Consider the following 21,671-nt stretch of genomic DNA (forward strand, 5'->3'; position numbering starts at 1 on the left):
TTTATTTATGCGACCTATTCCGAAAACTGAAGCTCTAAGCCTCGAAAAGAGCTCGACTCAAGCCGCTGCAAGGTAGAGCTGTGAAGAACGCGCTTGTGTTACTGTTGTGTTTAGCGTGGCCCTGCATGCGGTCGTGCCATAGCCGTGAGCATTCTACGGAGCGCAAAACAAATTAGCTCGACTCAGCGATGTGGAATGTTCCTGGCGTGCGTAATACGCTACAGAAGCAAGGTTGAGTTTATGTCGTTGGCGCTTACCGCGTGTTTGTGTTAAAGAAACAGAACGTTGTACCAAATCGGTGGAAATTTAGTTGAAAATCTGTATTGCTGTGATGCAGCATTGGATTACGGTTTTGTTAGGCGTTTTTATTAATTTAAATAAAGGCGGACAGACGCGGCGTAAAACACGATTTATTTTAACGAAAAAAATGTAGTTTCTAACAACGCCTGGCAAAACACGTCGCCATTTCGAACGTTAAAAACAGTCCAATCTGTTGTAAGGTATAATCGCTTCTTCCGCTTTCAGTATCGTGATACAACTCGTTGGCTAAGTAAAGAGAAAGATAGCGCACCGTGGCTGCGTTGATTCAATTAATGTGGTCAAGTAGACACCCTCCCCCCTCGCCTATTGTCCGCCGTCGAGTCGTCGTACGCCAACGAGATGACGTCATTGGACTCATGCGTTAGCGACACAACAGTTGTTTCCTTCGGGGCTAATGAGGTCTGCGATACATAGCGCTGCCCTATTGCGAACTGGGGCCCGCCTGTATATGCGGCTAATTGACCCACTGCAGTTGCCTGCAGCCGACGCATCGCGAAGGCGCTAGCAACTGCGGAATCTGGTTCAGGCCCTTTCGGCGCAGGATGACTGACGGAGGAAAAAATCGCCAGTGATCTTTAGGGTTGTTTAAGGTTTGTAGTAGTGGAAAGCAGCGCACTCAGCTTCGAGTCGTTATCGCTAGCTGAGCCGGCACAGTTTTGTGAAGGTAGAGGGTTTTCGCTTTGCGAAGTTGTGCAGCCATAAAAAGGAACAAATAAGTTTGAAAATTTCTTAACAAGTTTGTTTTCAAGGTTGAGTTTAATTTTAAAACTGCGCGCTTAATCAGTCTAATTCAACCAATCAAATCTATTTTTTATATTAAAAAGCTAATCCGTATATTGTTTGTTAGAAAATTATTAACACCAAAGCTACTGATAAAACCAAGCAAGTATTCGGCCAGGCTTAGTAAATGTTTGTGATTTGTTTTATCTTTTATTTATGACTTATAACAAGAGTCGCTTTTTAGTTGTTGTTCGCGTTCAGGCGAATTTACACTCTCGTAGTAAAGGTTGGGCGTTTATCGCTCGTAAAGTTCAATCAGCTTTTAACTTTTTTCGCTAAAGCGACCAAGGCGACAATGGGCGTAGTACTTATGGCCGACCCGAAACGGAGGCATGTCACGCTCCAACGGAAATCGCTGTCGGTTTGTTAACTTAAGCGATTTACCTGGTGCAGAGTTTTCATTCATCTGGCGTATTTCTTTCATCCAGCTAGTTTTACAAAAGTAACTAATTCCTAAGTTTCTAAAATTGGCATGACAGGATTTAGGTAATCACTTTTCAATAGGCTAAACTTTTGTCTTAACTTTGTGGAAAAAATGTTTGATGTTGTACATATTTAATCGGATACAAATAAACCTAATATTACAAGTATAGCAATGTTGTGCATTCGTAGCCGAAAACATCGACTATGTATAGTTCAAAATATCTTACTGGCTGTTTCTTCTTTTATAGGTGGATTTGGTTCCTATTTACCTGAAATATATAAAAAGCTTAGGGTCCGTGTCAAGTAAGGCTGCGATCTGCGATATTGTAAATAGAAATCGGCAGCAGCAGCGAGTGGATTGTCAGAGATTTGTCATTCGGACTATGTTCGAAACCTGACCGGCCGCCAAATCCACCAAGGTCCCAGGTACAGTACTTTAATGCAATATCTCACCATTCTACTACAGAAAACAAATTTCATTTTGTCCACGGAAAATAAATATTTTTTTATAGGAAAACAACATATGATAAGACCATATAGTAAAATGTATTAGGTCAACGAAGCCAAGGTAAAGCGTTTTTTAGCACTGACTAGGGCAATTTACATAGATCAAAATAAAAACGTGATAAAATAAGGGCTTTCATCCATTTGCTTTGTAAACTATTAAGGAATATGCATGATCGCACCACAATGCAAATCCTTAACGCGGAAATGGGCGTCTCACGTTAGGCTTCGCCTTTGCGCTGAAAATGCCGAGGCCCGGGGGTCGCCATTGTTGCCTCTTTTGTAAACACGCCAACTGTCAGGCTTCGACAGCAAGGGTAAATCAGTCTCGTTCGGGCCCCAAAATCCTTTTTTGGACGATTTTGTCGTTGCTTTAAACTTAACTAAAATTGGCGCTGTAGACCACGATCCAGCGATGATACAATCAGAGGGTCACATTTTTATGTCGTATCACATGCGGCTTTCCAGGGAAAAAATTGTCACGCCCTTTGATCCAATACTGCCGGCAGATGACAAAACAGTTGTTGGTAATGTCAACAGCGTCTTTTGTAGGCAAACGTAGTGGCTTACCTCGGTTTGTTTGTGCTGCTTTAGGCGCTGGCAAACCGGTAAGGATCACCCTTCAAACAAACAATTTGAAATTTCTCTGAATTACAAATGATGACGATTTCAACCAGTATTTCTCAAAGTTAAAAGATTGGAACGGAATTTAAGAACCAATAATTTAAGCCAATCTGTTTGCTAATTAATTGAATCAAACGTTTTGGATTCCTAGGGGTAACAGGAGCGTGAAACCTTTTAGTGGTGAAACCTCGCGTTATATGGTATCGATTAACATCATGTAACCATAACTCTACATAGTAAATATTTTTGTTTTTTTATTTCAGGAAAGCTATAACGCACAACCATGAACAAAGTTAAAACAGAAATTGCCTGGCTTTCCTTTGCAATTATTTTGGGTTTTCTAAACACCGAAGTGTTTGCTCAAGCATCAAAGAATAAAAAAGGTAGGCTGATTTTTTAAAAGATGAACATCTCATTGTTTCTGTTTGCTTTAAGTTTGTATGCGAAATGCAATTTCGTAGTGTTTTTTAGCGATGTCTAGCAGGAGAAACATGATGTAAATTAGTGTTTCTTAAACTGGTGAATGGTTCACCCCAGGGTGAACAAAATTTTTGCAGGGGTGAACCGTCAGACATGTATGATAGCTCTGCAGCAAATCAACTGCTAAACTGGTGTTTTTTGGTGTTTTTTTCTTGCTTATTGTAATAGTGAAGTTGGTTTGCACTGAGTTTTTAAGCACAAAAATTTGTTGACTGTGTTTTGTGCTTTAGTAGCTTTATATTTCTGGACTCGAAGAATTGTAGATTTCTAATGGTAAAACTTAGCTTAGTCAATCTTAACAAAAATCGAAACAACCTAAGTCGTTTTGTGCTGTTGGTGTTATATATAGACGAGATGGTTTTATCATATCATTACACAAGGATGAATGAAATCTGGAGATCGATGCTAGGGGTGAAGGGGTGAAGCACTGATGTAAATTATTATCGCAGTAGCAAGCAACTTAGAAATGCTCGTTTTAGGCAGGCAATTCAGTAAAGCTCGACTATTTGGAACAGATAATGCTTTAATATCGTTAAAGGGGCGCAACCCAAAATTGGGTAGCCGTTGAATTTGGTTGGGTCGCCGACTGCAGTAGTTTGATTTGGCTAGATTAATTGAGATATGGTTTGAGAAATATTTCTGTATAATTTGAGAATGTTTCAGGAGCAATGGGAAGACATGGCTTATATTGATTAAACTGATTTATGATAATTTTTATGTTTTGTTCACTTACAAATTTAAATTAGTAAAGCTAATTGGGTCGACACAGCTTTTATGTTGTACTTAAGCTCAAGTTTTTGGGTAGCCGCGAAAAAAGGTTAAGAAACACCGACTTGAAGGATGTTACACGCGTTTTTTAAATACGCCTAAGCCACGCGTTTTAAATACGCCTAAGCCTAGTATTGCGAAACAGGCGTAGGCCTGGAGCATTTGTCGGACTCAGCTCACGCATGTTGGAATGGCGTTCACCTAACCGGAATCGTTTCGCCCCGCTGAACCAGACCTGCCGTAGTAGTAACCCGGGCCAGCTGGACGCTCGTGTTGACACTGCAGGCCTTAGCCCAGTGACGTCATCTGTCAAAATCGAATGCGCTCACTCAGTTGCGGGTCGTCACGCCTGACCGCGCCCTCTATTTGTAGGATTGGGAGGATCTCTGTAAAGCACCACACCGCGCGGGCCGGCTTTTGTTCGCTCAACTGAGATGTCTTGCTTAAGAGAGCAATATTTTCCAAAATAGGGAAAGGCGTTCTGTAAAATGTTGCTTCTATGACTTAGAAGAGCGTTTCTCGGCCGATGTGTCATGTAAGGTTGCCAGAGCGCGACAAATAAAAAAAAATATAAAAATATATACGCCACCGCATTTTTAAAAGTCGACAGGTGCGCCCCTACGTAGAAACGTTTAAAACGACTAACTCCATTTTGACAAATGTTTTTTGTTATTTGTAGTATTTGCAAGTGGCCGTGCCATTCGACGTTAACGTTCGGTGTGCCTAAATGTTTCATTTTCGCTTAAAATGCTTTACAACAAACCGACCAAATAATATTTGGCTATTTGAAACATATAATAGCCTTACTAAACGTTGATCATTCTATTAACGCGCATCGCGGGAACACGTTTACAACGTAGTTATCGCTAAATCTTTGACACCGTGATCCAAACTCTCCAAAGATCGTAATGGAATTCCGAGCATTGTCACCAGTGGCTGCTATTGCCGCGCTGTAAGTGGCCCGTGGCGATGCACTTCTGCGCGTTCGCCCTTTTAAAGCTTGTGGTTTTCAAGCCAGGTCTTTGAGGCGCAATATGCCTGGTTTAACTGAATTAACCGAAAGGGCCAGGCATTTTTTTACGACTGACTTTGCCGCCTTTTTACACTAACCAATTAACAAACCGATGGCACTTTTGGCGTTTTTAGCTATCATTAAAATAGGTCACGAAAAAATTGTGGATCACTATAGTCGGATTTCGAAGTAGCCGGCCTAGGTATTGCGTCCATAGAGCATGGTCTACGATTGTCTTCTGAGCCGTTGAAATTTGCCGCGGGCTTTCAAACGTACGAAAGGCGTATACAAGGCTGGATAGTTCGTTGGCAACCCTAAACCGCCACCGGCACACGGCCTGGCGAATTTGATAGCTTTGACATTATTCATTCCATGTCGGCTGTGTGATTTACCTTGCAGTAACCAAACCTAAGCGTTTCGGATTTCACAGTGAATGGTCGCGCAAATCGACGGACGCTCGTGCGAAATCCAAGATTATTTCGAGACCCATTCAAATGGTTGATTAATGGCACGTTAAATGGGATACGGCAAACTTAAAAGCGGGGTTAAAAACTTGACAGTAATAAAACAGGACGTAATATGGCCTTGTAGAACCAAATGCAAGTAATACAACTTTGAACGTTTGAATAAAGAGTTGTAATTCTTAAAATTAGCTATGGTTGAAGATCCTAGACGCTAAAAAACACCTCAGGTTAAATAAAAAATATTTTGTTGCCCTATTTTGATGCCTGTAAATTTGGCAGACAGTATTTTTTCAAATATTTTTAACGACGAGTCGGCCATTAACTTATATAAGGACAACGCACCCATGTTCCGTTTTTCACCCTATGAAAAGTTCTACTCGCTATTTAGCTTGACTGTGTGCCAAAGTCAACAGCACTACGCAAATTGAGCATTTTCCCAAACAATATTATTTGCGAATCTATTCTTCTTTCGAAATAACAAAAAAGTTGGATAACCCGCGCGAAATAAGTACGGAGAACAGACGAAGCGGGACGGCAACAATGGTTTGTTTGCCCTGTAGTGTGTAACATGCTGGCTGAATTCCATAGTCTTGATTTCAGTGAAACGACTGCGTGACGGGTATGGTCGCGCCCACGACACGGCTTCGCTGGGAGAAGCAAGCGTGCCGTTCGTGATGCATACCTAAGATTCTGCGCAACCAAGCGTTGCCTAAGGTGCGGCGCGTTGCAAACGAAAGTTGTTCTTCTGTGCACGATTTAACCCTTTACTTCAGTGCTTCTTAAACTTTTAGAATTTTGTTTTGCTCTGCGTGGACCAGGGTAGGCAAAAAAATGAGAAAGTTAAATGAAATCTGAATGCTTTGAGTGCAAAATATATTTGTTAATAAACTCTTTTCTTTAAAAAATTAATAACTTCTTTAATATCACTAATGTTTTACTTGGGACTTCATTAACCCCCTAAAACTAGTCCACGAGCCCCAGTTTAAAAATCCCTGGTTTACCCCTATACTGAGCTAAGCGACGTTCCCCTTTTAAGCCTACGCTGGCATATAGAGTTTCAAGTGTATTGGCACATGTGGTGAAATGCTTGAATAGACTGCACTCTGTTGGCGATGAAATTAGCTGATTAATATTCGCAAATTAACATTTTACCTATTCAAAAGAGTTAGTTTGGCGCGGGTAATTGCTGTTAATCCACTTCTCTTTACGCTTAGTTTCAGTAATTATTAACGCCGAGACCGATTCCCTTTGGTATTGAACAGGTGGGAATGTCTCTGTTCTCCTTTTAAGTGCGTTTATTGTGTTAAGTGCCCGCAATGTAGCCAGACCCCGTCGTTAAATAAATCATATTCCAAACGTTGTTTAAATGTGAGGAACTGAACTCTTGTCACTTTTAAGGCACGTACAGTTGGGGTCTGTTTGGGACTTGACGACTGAGCGGCGGTAAATAGTATCAACCGGTGCCCTTGGGTATTTCATTTTACCCTATTCTGGTAGCGTTTTTTAATCATGGAGATGCATTTTTAATACATTTTAAAAATGTTCAGAGTATTTATTTTATCTTTTTAATAGGTTTTCGGGGCACTTTATTTAAGATCTCTTGTTTGTTCGTTCACCCATAAAGGTCAAAACGTTTCACGACACAATACGGTACTGTTGTTGTTAGATGCTATTTCCAAAGCGTATGGTTTTCTGTATACGTGATACGTTTTGTCTCATCATGCAGAAACTTTGTTGATACTGTATCTATATTTTTGGTTGCATTTAATTTATGAATGTTCTTCCGGCGAATGAAACTTTTCAAACAATTATTTGTTTGCAAAGGCAATTGTTAAATATTCTCTATGCCTTAATTTTTTGTTCGACCATATCGGAATTACTTTGGCTTTTGTCCACGGTTATACATTAATACAAGATTTGATAATATTTGCCAAATATCTGGTTATTTCAAAACAAGATTGTTCACTGTGACAATATAGACTACTACTGCCTTGGCGCCGAGACAACTTGTCACTGGCCTTGCTGCCGGTAAGCTCAAATATTTGTCTTCTTTGTTGAGCGGTAAACGCCCTTTTCCTCGTGGAACCCAGTTTAGTGTCACCTTGCGTATCGAATCCTGCATACTGCCTTCTTTCATTTAACACTAATAAATAATGTGAGAGTACAGTGTGTGGGATTCTTCCTCGGAACGAAAGAAAGCAATTAGACATAAAATATATTGTAAAGGTTTGAAAGTTTGAAAGTATACGAATAAAAAGACTTTTTACTCGTGGGAAGATAATCCATTGTTTGCTTAACGTGTGGCTGTATATCCGCAAATAAACATCACCATGAAATTAGAATGCTTTGCAAAAAGCGATTTTCTGGTCGAAATCTAAATTGAAAGTATGATTTTTTCCGCAACCAAATCTCTGTTTTCAATGTTTTAATTGCGATAGTGCGTCCATTAAGCTAACAAATGTAAAAAATAAAAGTAACCCCCCTTTGAAGTGCGAGCTTTATTACACGGCAGCGAACGACGGGAACAGCTCGCCGAACCGTCATTAGTTGAGCATGTGTGTCCCTTGAGGCTTGACAGTGCCGACGCCTGCTAATCACGTAGCGAACTATTTAGCTACGGTCGCGTGCCTGTGCGATGCATTCATCAATCAGTCGACGGCACGCCGTTGCAACCGGCCATTCCTGAAAACCCAGGCTTGAATGTCTCAGTAGCAACGTTGGCGCCACCGCTAGAAGCTTGTTGTAAATCGACTGGGGGCTTTATCGGTCTTCTTTATCTTTTACGTTTTGACAACCTTGCTGTGCAAAGAAAAGCTGAGCTTATTTTGTGGCGTTTAATGGTTGTGTTCTGCTGGAAACCGTTTGTCTTTCGAAAAAACAATTGGTTAACCCAGTGATTCTCAACCTTTTATGGCTTGCGGCACACCTCAGAAATAATAAATAGATTGCGGCACCCCTACAAGATTTTTCTGTAAGTAATTCACTAGAATGTCACAATAAACGAAACTGGAACAACACACATCAACTCTACACAACGTAGGAAGTTATAATTGGATTTATTCCACTTTAATCTTACACAAAAAGTTGTAAGATTTGAGCAAAAATTAGATTCTTAAATATTCGAAAATATCTCTCGGCACCCTTGGGCACTAGAAATGGCACCCCAGGGTGCCGCGGCACCCCGGTTGAGAACCACTGGGTTAATCATTCGATGAGATTGCCTTTTTACAATCCTTTTTACAACACAAATGGTGGTGCATTTAGGCAGACCTAAAATCAGCAACACGCGCGCCGTTTTGTTTCGAAGACAATTTTCAACAGATGTTGAAAACGAACAAATATTTATTCTAAACGCTCACACAATGGTACCTCTTCAGTATGGACTGAAATATTTGCTTAACGTGTTATGCCAACCTTTTGTTGTGCTCCGAATAATCATAAACAGCATGTGCAGCCCGTAAGTAATTTCCTCCTGAATCAAAACCGAATGGTTGTCTCCAGCCAACTAAATGTACAAAATAACTTAAATACAGTTCCTAAGTTAATTTATTAATTATTCTTATTTTCACTTCCTTATTTCTAAATTGCAATGACCTAACCTAGGGATTCCAAAACTTTTTTACCGCAGACCCCTAATTTGTTTTTGCTTCGCGTGTACCACACAATAGGCAAAAAAAATCTAAAATTACATCATAAATTTACGTCGCAATCCTTCATAAATCTGCTGAATTCGGTCCAAAAATGTAAAAGTGAAATGGAGTCTTAATGCATTCAGTTTAAAACCGTTTTATTTTTATTGAAACGGTTTTGTTTGATATATTGATTAATTCCTACATATACACTAATATTTCAATTGGGCCTTCATGGACCTCAAAATACTAGTTGAAGAACCCCCAAGGAACCCAGTGTAGGAACACCTCACCTAACCGAACCAACTTCTCATATCCAGCTTTAACAGCGTTTCCCACCTTTTTGCCTTGCAGAAGACGCGGGTGCCACGTGCGTCGCCACGCAAGGCTGGTCATACTCCTCCTCAGCATCATCATCGGGGAGCGCCTCCGCATCTTCAAGCTCCTCCAGCTCTTCTTTTTCGTCCAGCTCGGTCCGGGCGATTTGCAAGCAAGCCAAGCTGCCGAGCGAATGCGTCATGGCGCACCCGCTATGCCAGTGGTGCGCCCAACCGGTAAGAAAGCCATTCGTGCTCGTAATTCTGACGATGCTAAGTGGTCGCGGTTTTACCCTTTAACGCGCACTCCGTTTGCGGGCATTTTCGCTTCCGTAGACCCCGTCGGAATGCTTGGAGTCTTTTATGCGTTCGGGTGTATTCATTTTAACGTTTTTTAACCTATTTTGCTTGTTCTGCTTTTTTTAACGTCGGATGCAGTGAGCAAAATAGAGCTAAGCGACGAGTTAAATTTATGGAAATGCCTATTTGCCTTGTAATGAAAAATTCATGACCGCGTGGTTTACCATTTTACCCTAGCAACTATAGTTCGTTTTAGACCAATTATCGTCTAGAATTTTCGCGTCTGTCGCTAAAACTTTAGCTTCTACTCTATAGAAAGACGTAACTTGAAATGTCGAAACTTTATCTGTTAACGAGCCATTTTTAAAGCATGAAGTAGGTTAAAATTTATGAAGCAGGGCCTTTACTCACACTTTTGTAAACATCTGTGGGGTAACAACAAGAATGCGTGTAAAACGTTAAAATTGTTACGCTACTGTGAGGTATTTACAAGTACACAGCTGCTTTTTTGCTTGTATAATACAACAACAAGCTTACGAGATAGGCACGCAGATATGCCGTTTCTTTCGAAGAAAGTCGTGCATTGCAAGTCATAAAAGAAACAGTGTTGCGTGAATATAAATTTGAATGTTAGGCCTTAACGTAAGGCATGTCACTAATCTCATTTAGCTCTCTAAGCAATATAGTCGCGTTATACATCCGCAAAATAAATGTCTTCTATATTACCGCAATCCTGTGAGATTGTGTCTGAGAGCCGACTAAGCTTATCTGACGCTGTCTCTGACCACGAGAGGCGTACTCCAGGCCCCGAGGCGTCCTGGTGGCATTTGCTGCTCAGGCAATAATGCGCCTCGACGAAATTCAAAACGCAGATAGCTATTAGGGCTCAAACGATCCTAGATCATAGGATGCGAGCGATAGGCATGTCGCGTTTGTGGAAGAAGTTTTCGATTATGGCCGGATGCGATTTCCGATCCGTTTACGCGATTGATTCCTTTAAACTTGTGGGTGGATGCGTTTGATTTGAATCCCTACTGGCCGCGCAATTGTTATGTAAATCACTGACAGGTTTTATTGTATCTTTAGCTACATATCCGACTTAACTTTGGCGCGAACGGAATAACTCGGTTGGTATGTTTGTTTAAGCGGGGTAGAAAAACACAGCAGCATAAATGCGTTAACCGAAAACATTACACATAAACTATCAATAAATCCAAGTGCATCATAAAACGTCTTGCAATAACACTATGTGTGAAGAGTTATCACTTTTTAATATCGGCTACGTTTGATTAAATTAATGGTATGCTGCTGACAGGCGAACGAAGCATTTGTAACGCCCGGCGGGTTTCGTAGGCTGTAAACATACATACGTGATTTCACTCAAAAACTGATCGCAATATACGCATTCCATTGCCATTGCGTCGCCTTATACTGGCGATAATCCTAAAAGCTTTAGGTTAAACCTCTTGCATTTCTGTATATGCCGCCATTAAGCCCCGGCGTGTTTCGCAAACATGTCGATTTTTGTGATTAGCGCGTTTGTGTATTATACTCAAGTGCGGCTATATGGCCAAGTTTCACCCTTGGTTTTTTTCGTAAAGGGGGAGTTATCCATGCCTGTTTTGCTTTTTAACCATAAACGTTGCATAATAATATTTGTGCATATAAAAGTACACTCAATTTCTATTTTAATGTGGTTGGCCAAGGCAGGCTACTACTGTATTGATCTTACGGCACCATACTTTTTATTGCAGCATTCGCGATTTAACCTTAATTGACGCGAGTTGTAAAACACAAAGCTTTTGAGGTAAGCCTTGGCCGAAACACTGAAACCGGCTAATTTTTCACTTAACCTCTTTGACTGCGCTAGTAATTACTTACGTCACATCGGTTCACGCTATATCGCTTTATGTGCGTGGTATTGGTCCATTCAGCAAATCTCATTGTGTTTACATGTAGCCAGCCTAAAAAATGAGGTTCAGTCAGGTATTTCGCACAACGCTTCACATAACATTTTAATTTAAGACCGTTTTCTGTGAAACATTTGATGAACCTATTTTCGATAAGGCACAACATTAATCGATCAAAACTAGACATGTCAATTTCGCATAACAACTAAGTCGGATTCCGAAACAGCCCTGATTCGTTTTAGAAATTTATGTTGGCTCCTAACAATATTGGACAGAGATATACCAAAAAAAGAAAGTAACAATTCCAAAATAAAATAACCCCATTTACCTGTTTCCATGATTACTGCAATACTGAACTTGTTTTGTCGATATTTGGCCATGACACTGACACTGACATATACAAATACATGTTTTGCTTATCGCAGGATTTTCACAAGGCTCGGTGCAACCTTCAGGTCCAGCTGAAGCGTCAGAAGTGCAAGGACCTGCAAATCATCGAGTCGCTTTCTGCAATCGACACCGCAGACAACTCCAAGAGATTTAACCACGAGCGCGGCTCCGTAAGTTTCCAACTGATGCGCTTATTCAATGAAAAGTATACGTGTAGAAGTCTAAGTACAGTGATTAAATCGTTCCTTTTCTCATGAGTTATAAACCTGGCTTACATTTTAACGTTTTTTGTACACTCAACTAAAGAGAATTACGGTGTCCATTCGATAGAGGTGGTTCCTTATCAAAACACTAAAGTTGCTTAAAATTGCTATTTGCATAGCTCTTTGTGTTGTTCAAACATGGCTGACTAGTGTTTTTATATATATATTTGGCGATTTTATTGGTAGGTATCAGGATGTTTTGACTCGACAACCCAAACTACACTGTCACAATATGAACCATTTTAAATACCGAATTTTTGCATTCCTTTTTGTTTAATGGCAATGTACAACAGTATATTTTACGGGGCGGGCATTGACAGATGTGCATTTGCAACGGTCTCACCCGCTATAGTTACGCGGAATGCGTTACAAACACTTGGTCGTGCGTTCATGCCTAACGCGTGAGTTGACCTTCACCACAGCGGCACGTTTTTGCGTTTGTTGCACTTGGCAGCGAAGAAATGCGTAGGCGGGAGCTAGGCATACTACCAAGATACCTCAAACTGTGCCATTGTCCGCACAGTAACTTTTAAATAAATACCGATAAGAAAGGTGACGGATTAGAAGTTCGTACCAGTGTATAAAATTGTATTTCACCCAAAAGCTTCACAAGTGCAGCCCACAAGAAAAAAACTCCAATGACAAATATAAACGATTTTTTTAAATATGCTTTAGGCGAACGTTTTGCCTTAAAATATTTTGAGTACGATTCATCAAACATAAAAACAACAATCTTTATCAGCTTATGTTGCTTTATTCCGACAATGACAAATAAAGTTGTAGGATGGTTTAACTCATGCATCTTTATCCACTGACACACACACATTCGTGTTTATTAACAACTGTGATCTAGATCCTGGGATGCTGCTTTTTGACCAACGATTACGGCTGTCACTAGTGTTGACCATTCCTAATTGCCTTCTAAATTAAAACAACTGTTATCTTTGTTTAGGCCTACATTCGAGTCGGAGACTCCGTACACTTTTCCTTCCGCATCAGGGAACCAGAGGTCTACCCGGTCGACTTCTATTACCTTATGGACGTATCCTACAGTATGAGGGATGATCTGGCCAACGTCGAAAACCTGGCTCGAATCCTCGGTAGGAACTGAACGTTGCCGTTTTCACTGTATTGAATTTCGTGCTTTTTCAAAATTAGGTGGAATACTATTGCCCTTTTTTAATTCCCTCGTAGCCATAAACGCCCAACAATACGGTTAGCGGCTAATTTGACTCTTGTCCGCCAGTCGAAACCCTGCGAGAGCTGACCAAAGGAGGTACAGGGACCGAGAGCGTTAAGATCGGTTTCGGGAAGTTTGTCGACAAAGTACAGAGCCCCATGACGAGTATGACTTCCTACAAGTAAGTGTCCGATATATACGACTTGCTTCCGCACTTGTGATTTGACACGAACTGTCATTTTATTTATGCTTTTTTTAATTTATCTTTCGAAATGTCATTTTGATTATAATCCTTTTGATCATGATTGTTTTTTATCGTGATGAGAGTATATTCTGAGTATTAGCTGTTGGTCTTATTCCGAACTGTTTTCTCTTCCGGCGTTAAAATAATTTTAGTTTCGATTTTACTAATGTAGTCCGAGTTTATTTTGCACCGCACGATTGCATGTGCGTATAATAACCATATCCAAATTTGGATCCGAAAATTTGCGTTTTTTGTCATACCAAACAGCCACCTTTTACATCCAAGTGCATTCTTCCTTTAATTAGTTGCTTCCGCGTATGGATGCCGTCAAAGCCCGACGCATATGTATACAAAAAATATGCCACTAGACCAACTATACTTTCTTCTTAATTGGATTTCTTTACAGTTTACATTTTTTTTGTTTGGTGATGCTTTGTCAACTTTGTTGGTGATGCTTTGTCAAAAGTTTTTTCTACAAATGACTCACACATGTATTTTTCAAGTTTTCCACATTATGTAGAAACTCTCTTACTGGTAAGAGGGAAGTGTTCGAAAAAACAGGGTGGCGTTAATCCCCGGCCTATTTTAAACCCTTTGTTTTTCATTCGTTAAAATCTGTTTTTAGGCTAAAGCATCCTTATGGAAAAAATACCGACGCGCCGTTCCTCTTCAAGAACGTCATCCACCTCACCTCGGACATCCCACACTTCGAGGAGGTTCTGCGTCACGAGAACGTGTCCGGTAACCTCGATCCACCGGAGGGCGCCCTCGACGCCATGCTGCAAGTGGTCACGTGCAAGGATCTGATTGGCTGGCGCGGCAACGCGTTGAGACTGCTCATGGTGGCAACCGAGTCGGCTTACCATTATGCCGCCGACGGCGCCGCGTATTTGGCCGGCATTTCCAAGGAGAACGACGGCAAGTGCCACACCGGGAGCGACGGAATGTGAGTGATGCGCTGATGTTTAGGGTTGAAAGCTAAATGCAATTTCTCAAATAAAACGTTACGTTATTGTTTTTTTGAGTCGTCTTGCCGTTTAACGAACAATGAATAGAGCAGCGGTTCCCAAACTGGGGTCCGTACAGCAGTTTCAGACGGTCCGCAAGGAGAATCAGTCTTTAAGTTTTTCAACATTTAGGCTTTAGCGAATGTTTTTAAACAATTAGTCTATGTTTTAAACAGTATCTGTCGTCATTATTGTCTTGCTGTATTATTCGATCATATAGGGTGTTTTATGTCTTATGATGTCTCAGTTTTGCTAAAGTTTAGGAACCGCTGGGATAGAGGCTGTCATGTTGAACTATGCAAGACAGTATATATTATTATATATTGTTTTATCTACTATACCAATGGACTCATTTTTAAATATCCGATTACTGTTGCGGCTTTATGGTATCTAATTTAATTTGTAACCAAAATTACTTAACTAAAGCCGTACGTTAGTTCTTAGATCTGGTTTTAGATTGAAATAATAGTAAGAAAAAAAGCCTGATAACACAGCATTTAACCCAGTATCCATTTTTTTTTTAAATATGAAATGATTCGCCCGTGTTTACGACGTTTGCTAACTGCATTTCCAAACTGACAATTACACTTAGAGACATACTTAAAACTGCCTCTAAAGTTAGGTTTTGTATTAGATAGCCATCAACAGACCTACAAAGTGATATTGTTTTGTATTTTTTAATCGTGTGACAACTTAACATTTCACAAAGCAATTTTGCGCTGATAATTTTGGTGCCTTGCAAGTAAGTAACCCTCACTAAAGTGTCCGTTTCTGATCCAACGCAGTTATGTCGGAGCAGAGAAACAGGATTACCCGTCGGTCAACCAGGTGGTCCGTGCACTGGAGGATTCGTCTATCACTCCCATCTTTGCCATCGGAAAGACCTATGAAAAGCTCTACAAGGTAATTGGACGAAGTCATTGAAAATGAATCAATGATTTCCTAGGGCACAATAAAAAATTCTAGCAGCGGGATAAAGTCGTGTTAAATATCTGCTTGATTTTATGTCTTTAAACACCATACTGAACGTCCATCTACCTTAGCTTCCAATCTTGAACATTGTCGTTACGATCTTAAGTCCGTTTTAAACATTAAACGTTTCGGGCTATACTGATTTCCATTTTTAAAAGATCGTATTCGAAATGTAATAGTTGGCCTTCTAGACATTATTTGCAGTACTGTTTAAAAAAAACGTTTGTGTTTCTTTGGATTTTAGTACGAAACCATTTTTTTCCATTGTAAGTCTTATAGTTTTGCAACAGGATAGGTTGTAAAATCACGCCTTAGAGAGCTATGATCTTTGAAATAGCTGTCTCTTTATGTCTTACGCAAACAGATGCTAGTGACGTGTTCGTAAGGTAACTATCTTTTAGAATACTAAAGCTAAATTATCATACGCGAAATATTGAAACACCTGCTGCAAATACCTGTGTTCGCTTTAAAATCGTAAGAAACATTCCGCCAAGGCGGCGTAATCGTTAAGCGTTTAAATGCAGAATGTTCGCTTTTCAAATCCTGAAAATTTTGCAAGCGCGTTGTCAATATGTCCACTAGAGGCGCACACTAGCGGTAGTAAGGTCAATGGGGTTTGTTAGAGGTCAAAAATTCCGTTTAAAGTGCACTTCAAGCACGCCGCGTCAAGCACTTGTCTCGCGTTTCGCGCTGGTGAAAGGTTTTGAAAAAAACAAATCCATGCCAGCCAAGCGCATTGCCCAGTGGCCTAAAAGAATAAAAATTGTTTCTCGTGAAGTTGACAACAACAAGATTACCAAAAGTGCGTCAGTATGACCGTAAAGAAAGGTCGCGGGTGGCAGGTAAAGGTCGCTTTTCACCTGCGAACGCTTTTCACTTTACCGAATAAAGCCGACCTGAATCATTTTCATTCGTCTTTCTTTGCAGTACATGTCCAGCAACGTGTTCCGAGGTTCGGCCTACGGCGTTCTCAAGAAAGATTCGAGTAACGTGGTGGACTTGGTGCGCCAGGCCTATCTTGATATTACAGGTGAGCTGTGTAGATCACCTCCATAGATGATCTGGCATTCTTAGGAGATTCAGCTGCACACATATATGCTGTACAACTTTCGGGGGACTGTATAGACTGCCTTTGATATAACATCCTATGGTGATAGAACACCACACCCTAAACGATGCTCAAAGTTTAGATTTTTTGTAGGTCCGTTTTATCAGGTGTATAGTTTTATTGTACCATCCACGAAAGTTCAGTATTTCACTGTACGTTTTAGATATCTTTTAATTTATTTCACCCATACTCCTTGACTGAGCTATATTGTATATCATGAGGTCAATTCTAGACTCGGATGATACATTTATTAAAACATATTTAACCCTACGTTGGCAAGGATTCCCTATTTCTTGTTTCAATTAGAGTAGAAATATTATGTATATCAATTTTACAGGCAAACAGGAGATTGTTACAAGGAACCCCGACGAGGCGGTTCTATGCCCCTGGTACCGGGTCATGACCCCCGATGGGGCCATAAACGACCTCTCCGCCGGCGGAACCCTTGTTGAAGGCCTGAAATCGGGAAGCAAAGTAAGATTTAAAAAGTTGATATAAAATGATTTAAATCAAACGATACTAGGCTTAACAGCAACTGGGGGTTTTACCATATGTGATCTTTAGTATTTTACTTTTTTTTTTACTTTGGCTGATATTACTGTGACCTGGTGACTTATATTTTCATGGTTATTATAAAACAGTTAGTTTTGCAATTATTTTTAGGAGTAGAGGTCAGGGAATATAAAATGTAGAAAATTTTTCTTTTCAACGCACTATTTTGTAGTTTATTGGAGAAAATGACAAATTTGAACGAATTAAACAATTTTCTTTTTTCGGGTAATTAGGCTTCTTTCGATTTATACCTGCAACTGTGATCTTGGTATTAGTCATATTTAAAAAAAAACGGAAGTATAGTATTACCACCAGAATTCTCGTTACTTTTGAACTATTTCATTTTGGTCGGCACTGTTGATTAAGAAAAAACCTAAAAAACAAAAGAAAACAAGCAAAACGCTTTCGCCTTAATAACTTTTTTCTCGTCGACACGCGCAGGTTTTCTACAACATGTCGCTGTCAGCAAACCGCGACGCCTGTCACGGCCAGCCGAGCTGTCACGTCGGCGACATTGAGATCAAGACGCGACGATACGACGATTCCCTCATCATCAACACAACGGTGGTGGCCGCCTTCGGGTGCGCCAGTACAGTTGACGTAAGTGGGCGACCACAATGGTGATTTCACAGTTCTAATAAGTTTTTTTTGCGGATTCTGGATAGATTTTAAAGACTTCATTTAAAAATAGGTTCAATATCTTGACCGGGCCGCCTCCAAATTATTCTGTCATGTTTTCGGAATTCGAGACCTTCTAAAATGCGGTGTATGGTTTAAGTTATCGCTTGGCCTTAAAAGTTTTGCCCTTGTAATCACACACACCTGACATTTAAAGGGGTTGTTTTCTGTAATTATCTCTCACGTCAAGCGTATATAGGCGTATTGCGCGGTTGGGTTTGCGATATTCCCGATGGAGAAATGTTTATCTGGTTTTTCGCAGCCTTGTCCTTGCAGGTTACGAAATATGATGTATAACATGGAATATCATTTTTGTTGAGGCTTGTAATTTATAAGCTTATGTCATTGCATCTTAATATACAACGTCAGATTATATAAATAGTTTTGCTAAAATTTACACCCTTTGTCATATGAAAAAAACAAACGTTTTGCTTTGTAGTGTGTCTAAATCCACGGTGTACGAACTTAGGCTTAAATTGTGTTTTAACAAAACATTATTAAAATTCGTGAGTATGTCGTGGGCGCTTCCTTACTGCGGTCGAATTCAAATCTTACATGTTTCAAGCACGCAAGTCGCCTAAACAGGCGTGTCTGTTATAGGATAGCCTACTGTCGCCTATCAGTCAAACGCTGTGTTGTGATTTTATGGTTTTTGGTCTGTGATTATTATATGTTTTCATTTTTGGTGGTACGTTTTGCTTGGCACCTTTTGGGGGGATTTTACCGATAATTTTATCTCGAAATGAAAAATCGAACAATAAACTGGAAAAGTTCATATATGCATCCAGATGCTTACACAGGTGCAATTTGACGATTGTAGACATTTCTGGCTAGGTACCAGGTTGTTTGTAATAGCATCACATTGCCCTCTTTAAAATAGCGTAATTAGCAGAGCAACGTGGTTTTAAAAGATAAAACTAAAGCAACAATTTTAGTAGAAGTTGTAACGCTCGCCCAAGTACAGAATTACAATATACATGGCAAATGCAAGTTTCCCGGTACGCGAGTTGACGGAATTATTATTAACAGTTTCCATTTTCTACAGTTTTTAGGAAAACTATAAGTATTTTAAATGAGTGCAAGTCTGTTTTAAACGAGGTCACTTTGTAAAGTCAATGCAACGAGCTATTATGCAATTCCCGTTACTCGACCAGGTCTTGTAACAAAGGTTTCGGTGAACTGCAACATAAACTTTTAATGTTAAGGTCGGCAGTCCAGTTTGCACGGGAAGAGGCAACTTCACCTGCGGGATTTGCATCTGCAATGCTGGTTGGACTGGTGCCGATTGCTCACGCGTATCGGGAATAGAGATTGGATGCCTAAAACCCGGCGATCTCAAAGAGTGCTCAGGTGAAAACCGAAATTTCCGATAAAAACTAACCGAAACTACTACATCATGGTTCAGTTGTTGCGTTCTTTATAGTTCTAAGAGTACGGATTAAGACAACATATATTTACGTCAATCAAAACTTAAAACAAACGCCAGGTCGACACCTGAGAAAGTATAGAGTGGACGGACCGATAACATAATCCTAGCCGCAGCCCTGTATAGTTTCCGACCACTCGTTAGACTACTTATTTGATAGAAAATGCTGATTTTTTACCTGTTATGACGCAGAAAGTATAGTGATGATTATTTTACGCCCTGTTTTACTAAGATCGTTTGCTCCTACCTTCATGGATTTATTCTCCAAATTTTCATCTCATATAAACAAAAAAATAATTACTGTATCGTTCATGCAAAATATTTTTAATTTTTACAAATGTTTAAACTGAGTGCACTTTATTTTCCGCAAACCTTTTTACCATAATCTGAATAACCTCTGTTTTACTGCCATAAATGACAGATTGATGTTTTTAGGACGGGGTCGTTGTCTGGGCGGCCAGTGTGTGTGCGACCCAGGATACAAGCACCAGAAATCAAAGATCAGCGGCGATTTTTGCCAGTGTGACGAATGCCCGAAGCGGGCTGGTCTCGTGTGCTCCGCTAACGGGAAGTGAGTACACCTGCGTTTTTTATTATCAAGGAAATGTGTATATGTTTACGTAGGGGAAACTTTAAGTATAGTACTGTGACTTGAGTAAGGGATACCTTGAACCTGGACTTTTGTTATTTTTTCAAAGACTTGACGAGGAGTCATTTAAAACGGATCGTATACTACAGCCATATTTTTACGCTTTCTTTTAAACTAGTACAGTGGTTCGCAAACGTTTATGAATGGTTGCCCGTTTCCGTGTGAACACTTTGTGACCTTCCTGGGCTGCGTTTGGGAAAAATGCGCCATGAAACACCACAAGGAATTTTAAAGTTTGACTGGCTAATAATTCAAACATTGTGTGCTTCTGGGCCCTCGAAGACCAACAGTGTACGTAGCGTTGTTTTGCACAATGTGCGGGAAAATGTGCTCGCGAAAATGTGCGCACATTTTAAAAAAGCCCTTAAAAATGTGCGCACTTAACTGAGTTAGAGTTAGAGTTCTTACTTATTTCAAAATGTGTTTTGCGCACATTGTGAAAAATGTTCGCATCCCCGTCTTCCGAAGACTGCTCCATTTTGGCCATTCGGCGCTAATACATAGAGCTTCGTGCGCTCGGCACAGGAAATTTGACCACAGCGTAACTACCTTCCAGGAGTCAACCACTGCTAAAAAAAAAACACATATCTTCCTCCCACACAGGCCCATCACGTCGAAATGCTCGTGTGAGTGCGAGTGCTTGCCCGGGTGGAGCGGCGTCGAATGCGGCTGCTCAGTGAGCGTGGCAACTTGCATGGGAACCAACGGCCTTCTGTGTTCTGGCAACGGCCTGTGCGTGTGCGGCTCCTGTGTATGCAACCCCCTATCCGGCTTCGGCGGCCCGACGTGCGGCGATTGCCTGGAGGTGAGCTGGTTTTATACGCGTTTGTTTCAGAATCGGCCGGTTGAATCTACTCAGTTGCAAGAACGTAAACGTTTTCTTCTTTCGCAATGACTGGTCACTTTTTTCTCCATAGTGAGCGGGAATATCTTTTCTAACAATCACTTCGTTTTAGGGATGTGTGATATTAACGGATCGGAGCCGATACCCGATGTCAAGTGGCAGTATCGGTATCGTCCGATAGTAAGGTGGTATAGGTACCTATCCTGCGTTAAATTAATACTTCAGTTATGATTTGCGATCCAAAGCAGCGTGTTTTACGTTAAAAGGCTATTTAAAAAAACGGTAGGTTAAAAGTTGGAGGTAACTATAAACTTCTTCTCACTAAAAAAAGCAGAAATAACCTTTGAACGTTTCAATTTCATCTATTTAGCTTGTTTAAGTATAGTAATGACACATTTTGTTATCGATTAGGATCTCGATACTTTTTCTACGAAATACCAGGTATCGGTATCGTAACACAATGCCAAGTATCGGACATCCCTACCCTTTTTTTCAATTGCAGTATTTTTAGTTGCTATTTTACCGAGTCTGCGACCAAATCAACGTTTGTGATTTTCTTCATTGGAATAATTGCCAGTTTGTTACAATTTGCGTTTATTTGCAGAACTGCCCGTCTTGCGGCGAGTTCCAGGACTGCATCCAGTGCTCGATGCACCAGTCCGGGCCCCTCAACCAAACGTGCGAGCAGTCCTGTAGTCAGTACGGCGAAATAAAGTTGGAGGAGACTAACTCCATGAAAGACGGTGAGTAGGAGAATATAAGAAATTCTTAGTACAGCGGTATTTCTTTAGGACCACTGCATTTGAATAGTTTAAGGATCCAGCAC

At 40.4% G+C, this 21,671-nt stretch overlaps 1 protein-coding gene across 5 annotated transcripts in view; it reads left to right on the top strand.

Moving 5' to 3' along the window:
• Window positions 1-1,778: 1,778 nt before the first annotated feature.
• Window positions 1,779-21,671, top strand: part of LOC146133255 (uncharacterized) — an 85,200-nt gene continuing 65,307 nt past the window's right edge. For all 5 annotated transcript variants that reach the window (XR_014501657.1, XM_083396766.1, XM_083396768.1 and 2 more), the window contains exons 1-15: window positions 1,779-1,950; window positions 2,916-3,035; window positions 9,360-9,559; window positions 11,958-12,092; window positions 13,138-13,285; window positions 13,432-13,546; window positions 14,235-14,555; window positions 15,402-15,519; window positions 16,516-16,618; window positions 17,034-17,170; window positions 17,690-17,848; window positions 19,132-19,276; window positions 19,788-19,923; window positions 20,605-20,806; window positions 21,450-21,588. Coding sequence is in view for 4 of the 5 variants with exons in the window: in XM_083396766.1 (XP_083252892.1) it covers window positions 2,936-3,035; window positions 9,360-9,559; window positions 11,958-12,092; window positions 13,138-13,285; window positions 13,432-13,546; window positions 14,235-14,555; window positions 15,402-15,519; window positions 16,516-16,618; window positions 17,034-17,170; window positions 17,690-17,848; window positions 19,132-19,276; window positions 19,788-19,923; window positions 20,605-20,806; window positions 21,450-21,588 (2,158 nt within the window). In the remaining variant the exon portion in view is untranslated. The remainder of the gene's footprint in view (window positions 1,951-2,915; window positions 3,036-9,359; window positions 9,560-11,957; window positions 12,093-13,137; window positions 13,286-13,431; window positions 13,547-14,234; window positions 14,556-15,401; window positions 15,520-16,515; window positions 16,619-17,033; window positions 17,171-17,689; window positions 17,849-19,131; window positions 19,277-19,787; window positions 19,924-20,604; window positions 20,807-21,449; window positions 21,589-21,671) is intronic.

This window comes from Ascidiella aspersa, chromosome 9 (genome assembly GCF_963924565.1).
Source record: "Ascidiella aspersa chromosome 9, kaAscAspe10.2, whole genome shotgun sequence".
NCBI lineage: Eukaryota > Metazoa > Chordata > Ascidiacea > Phlebobranchia > Ascidiidae > Ascidiella > Ascidiella aspersa.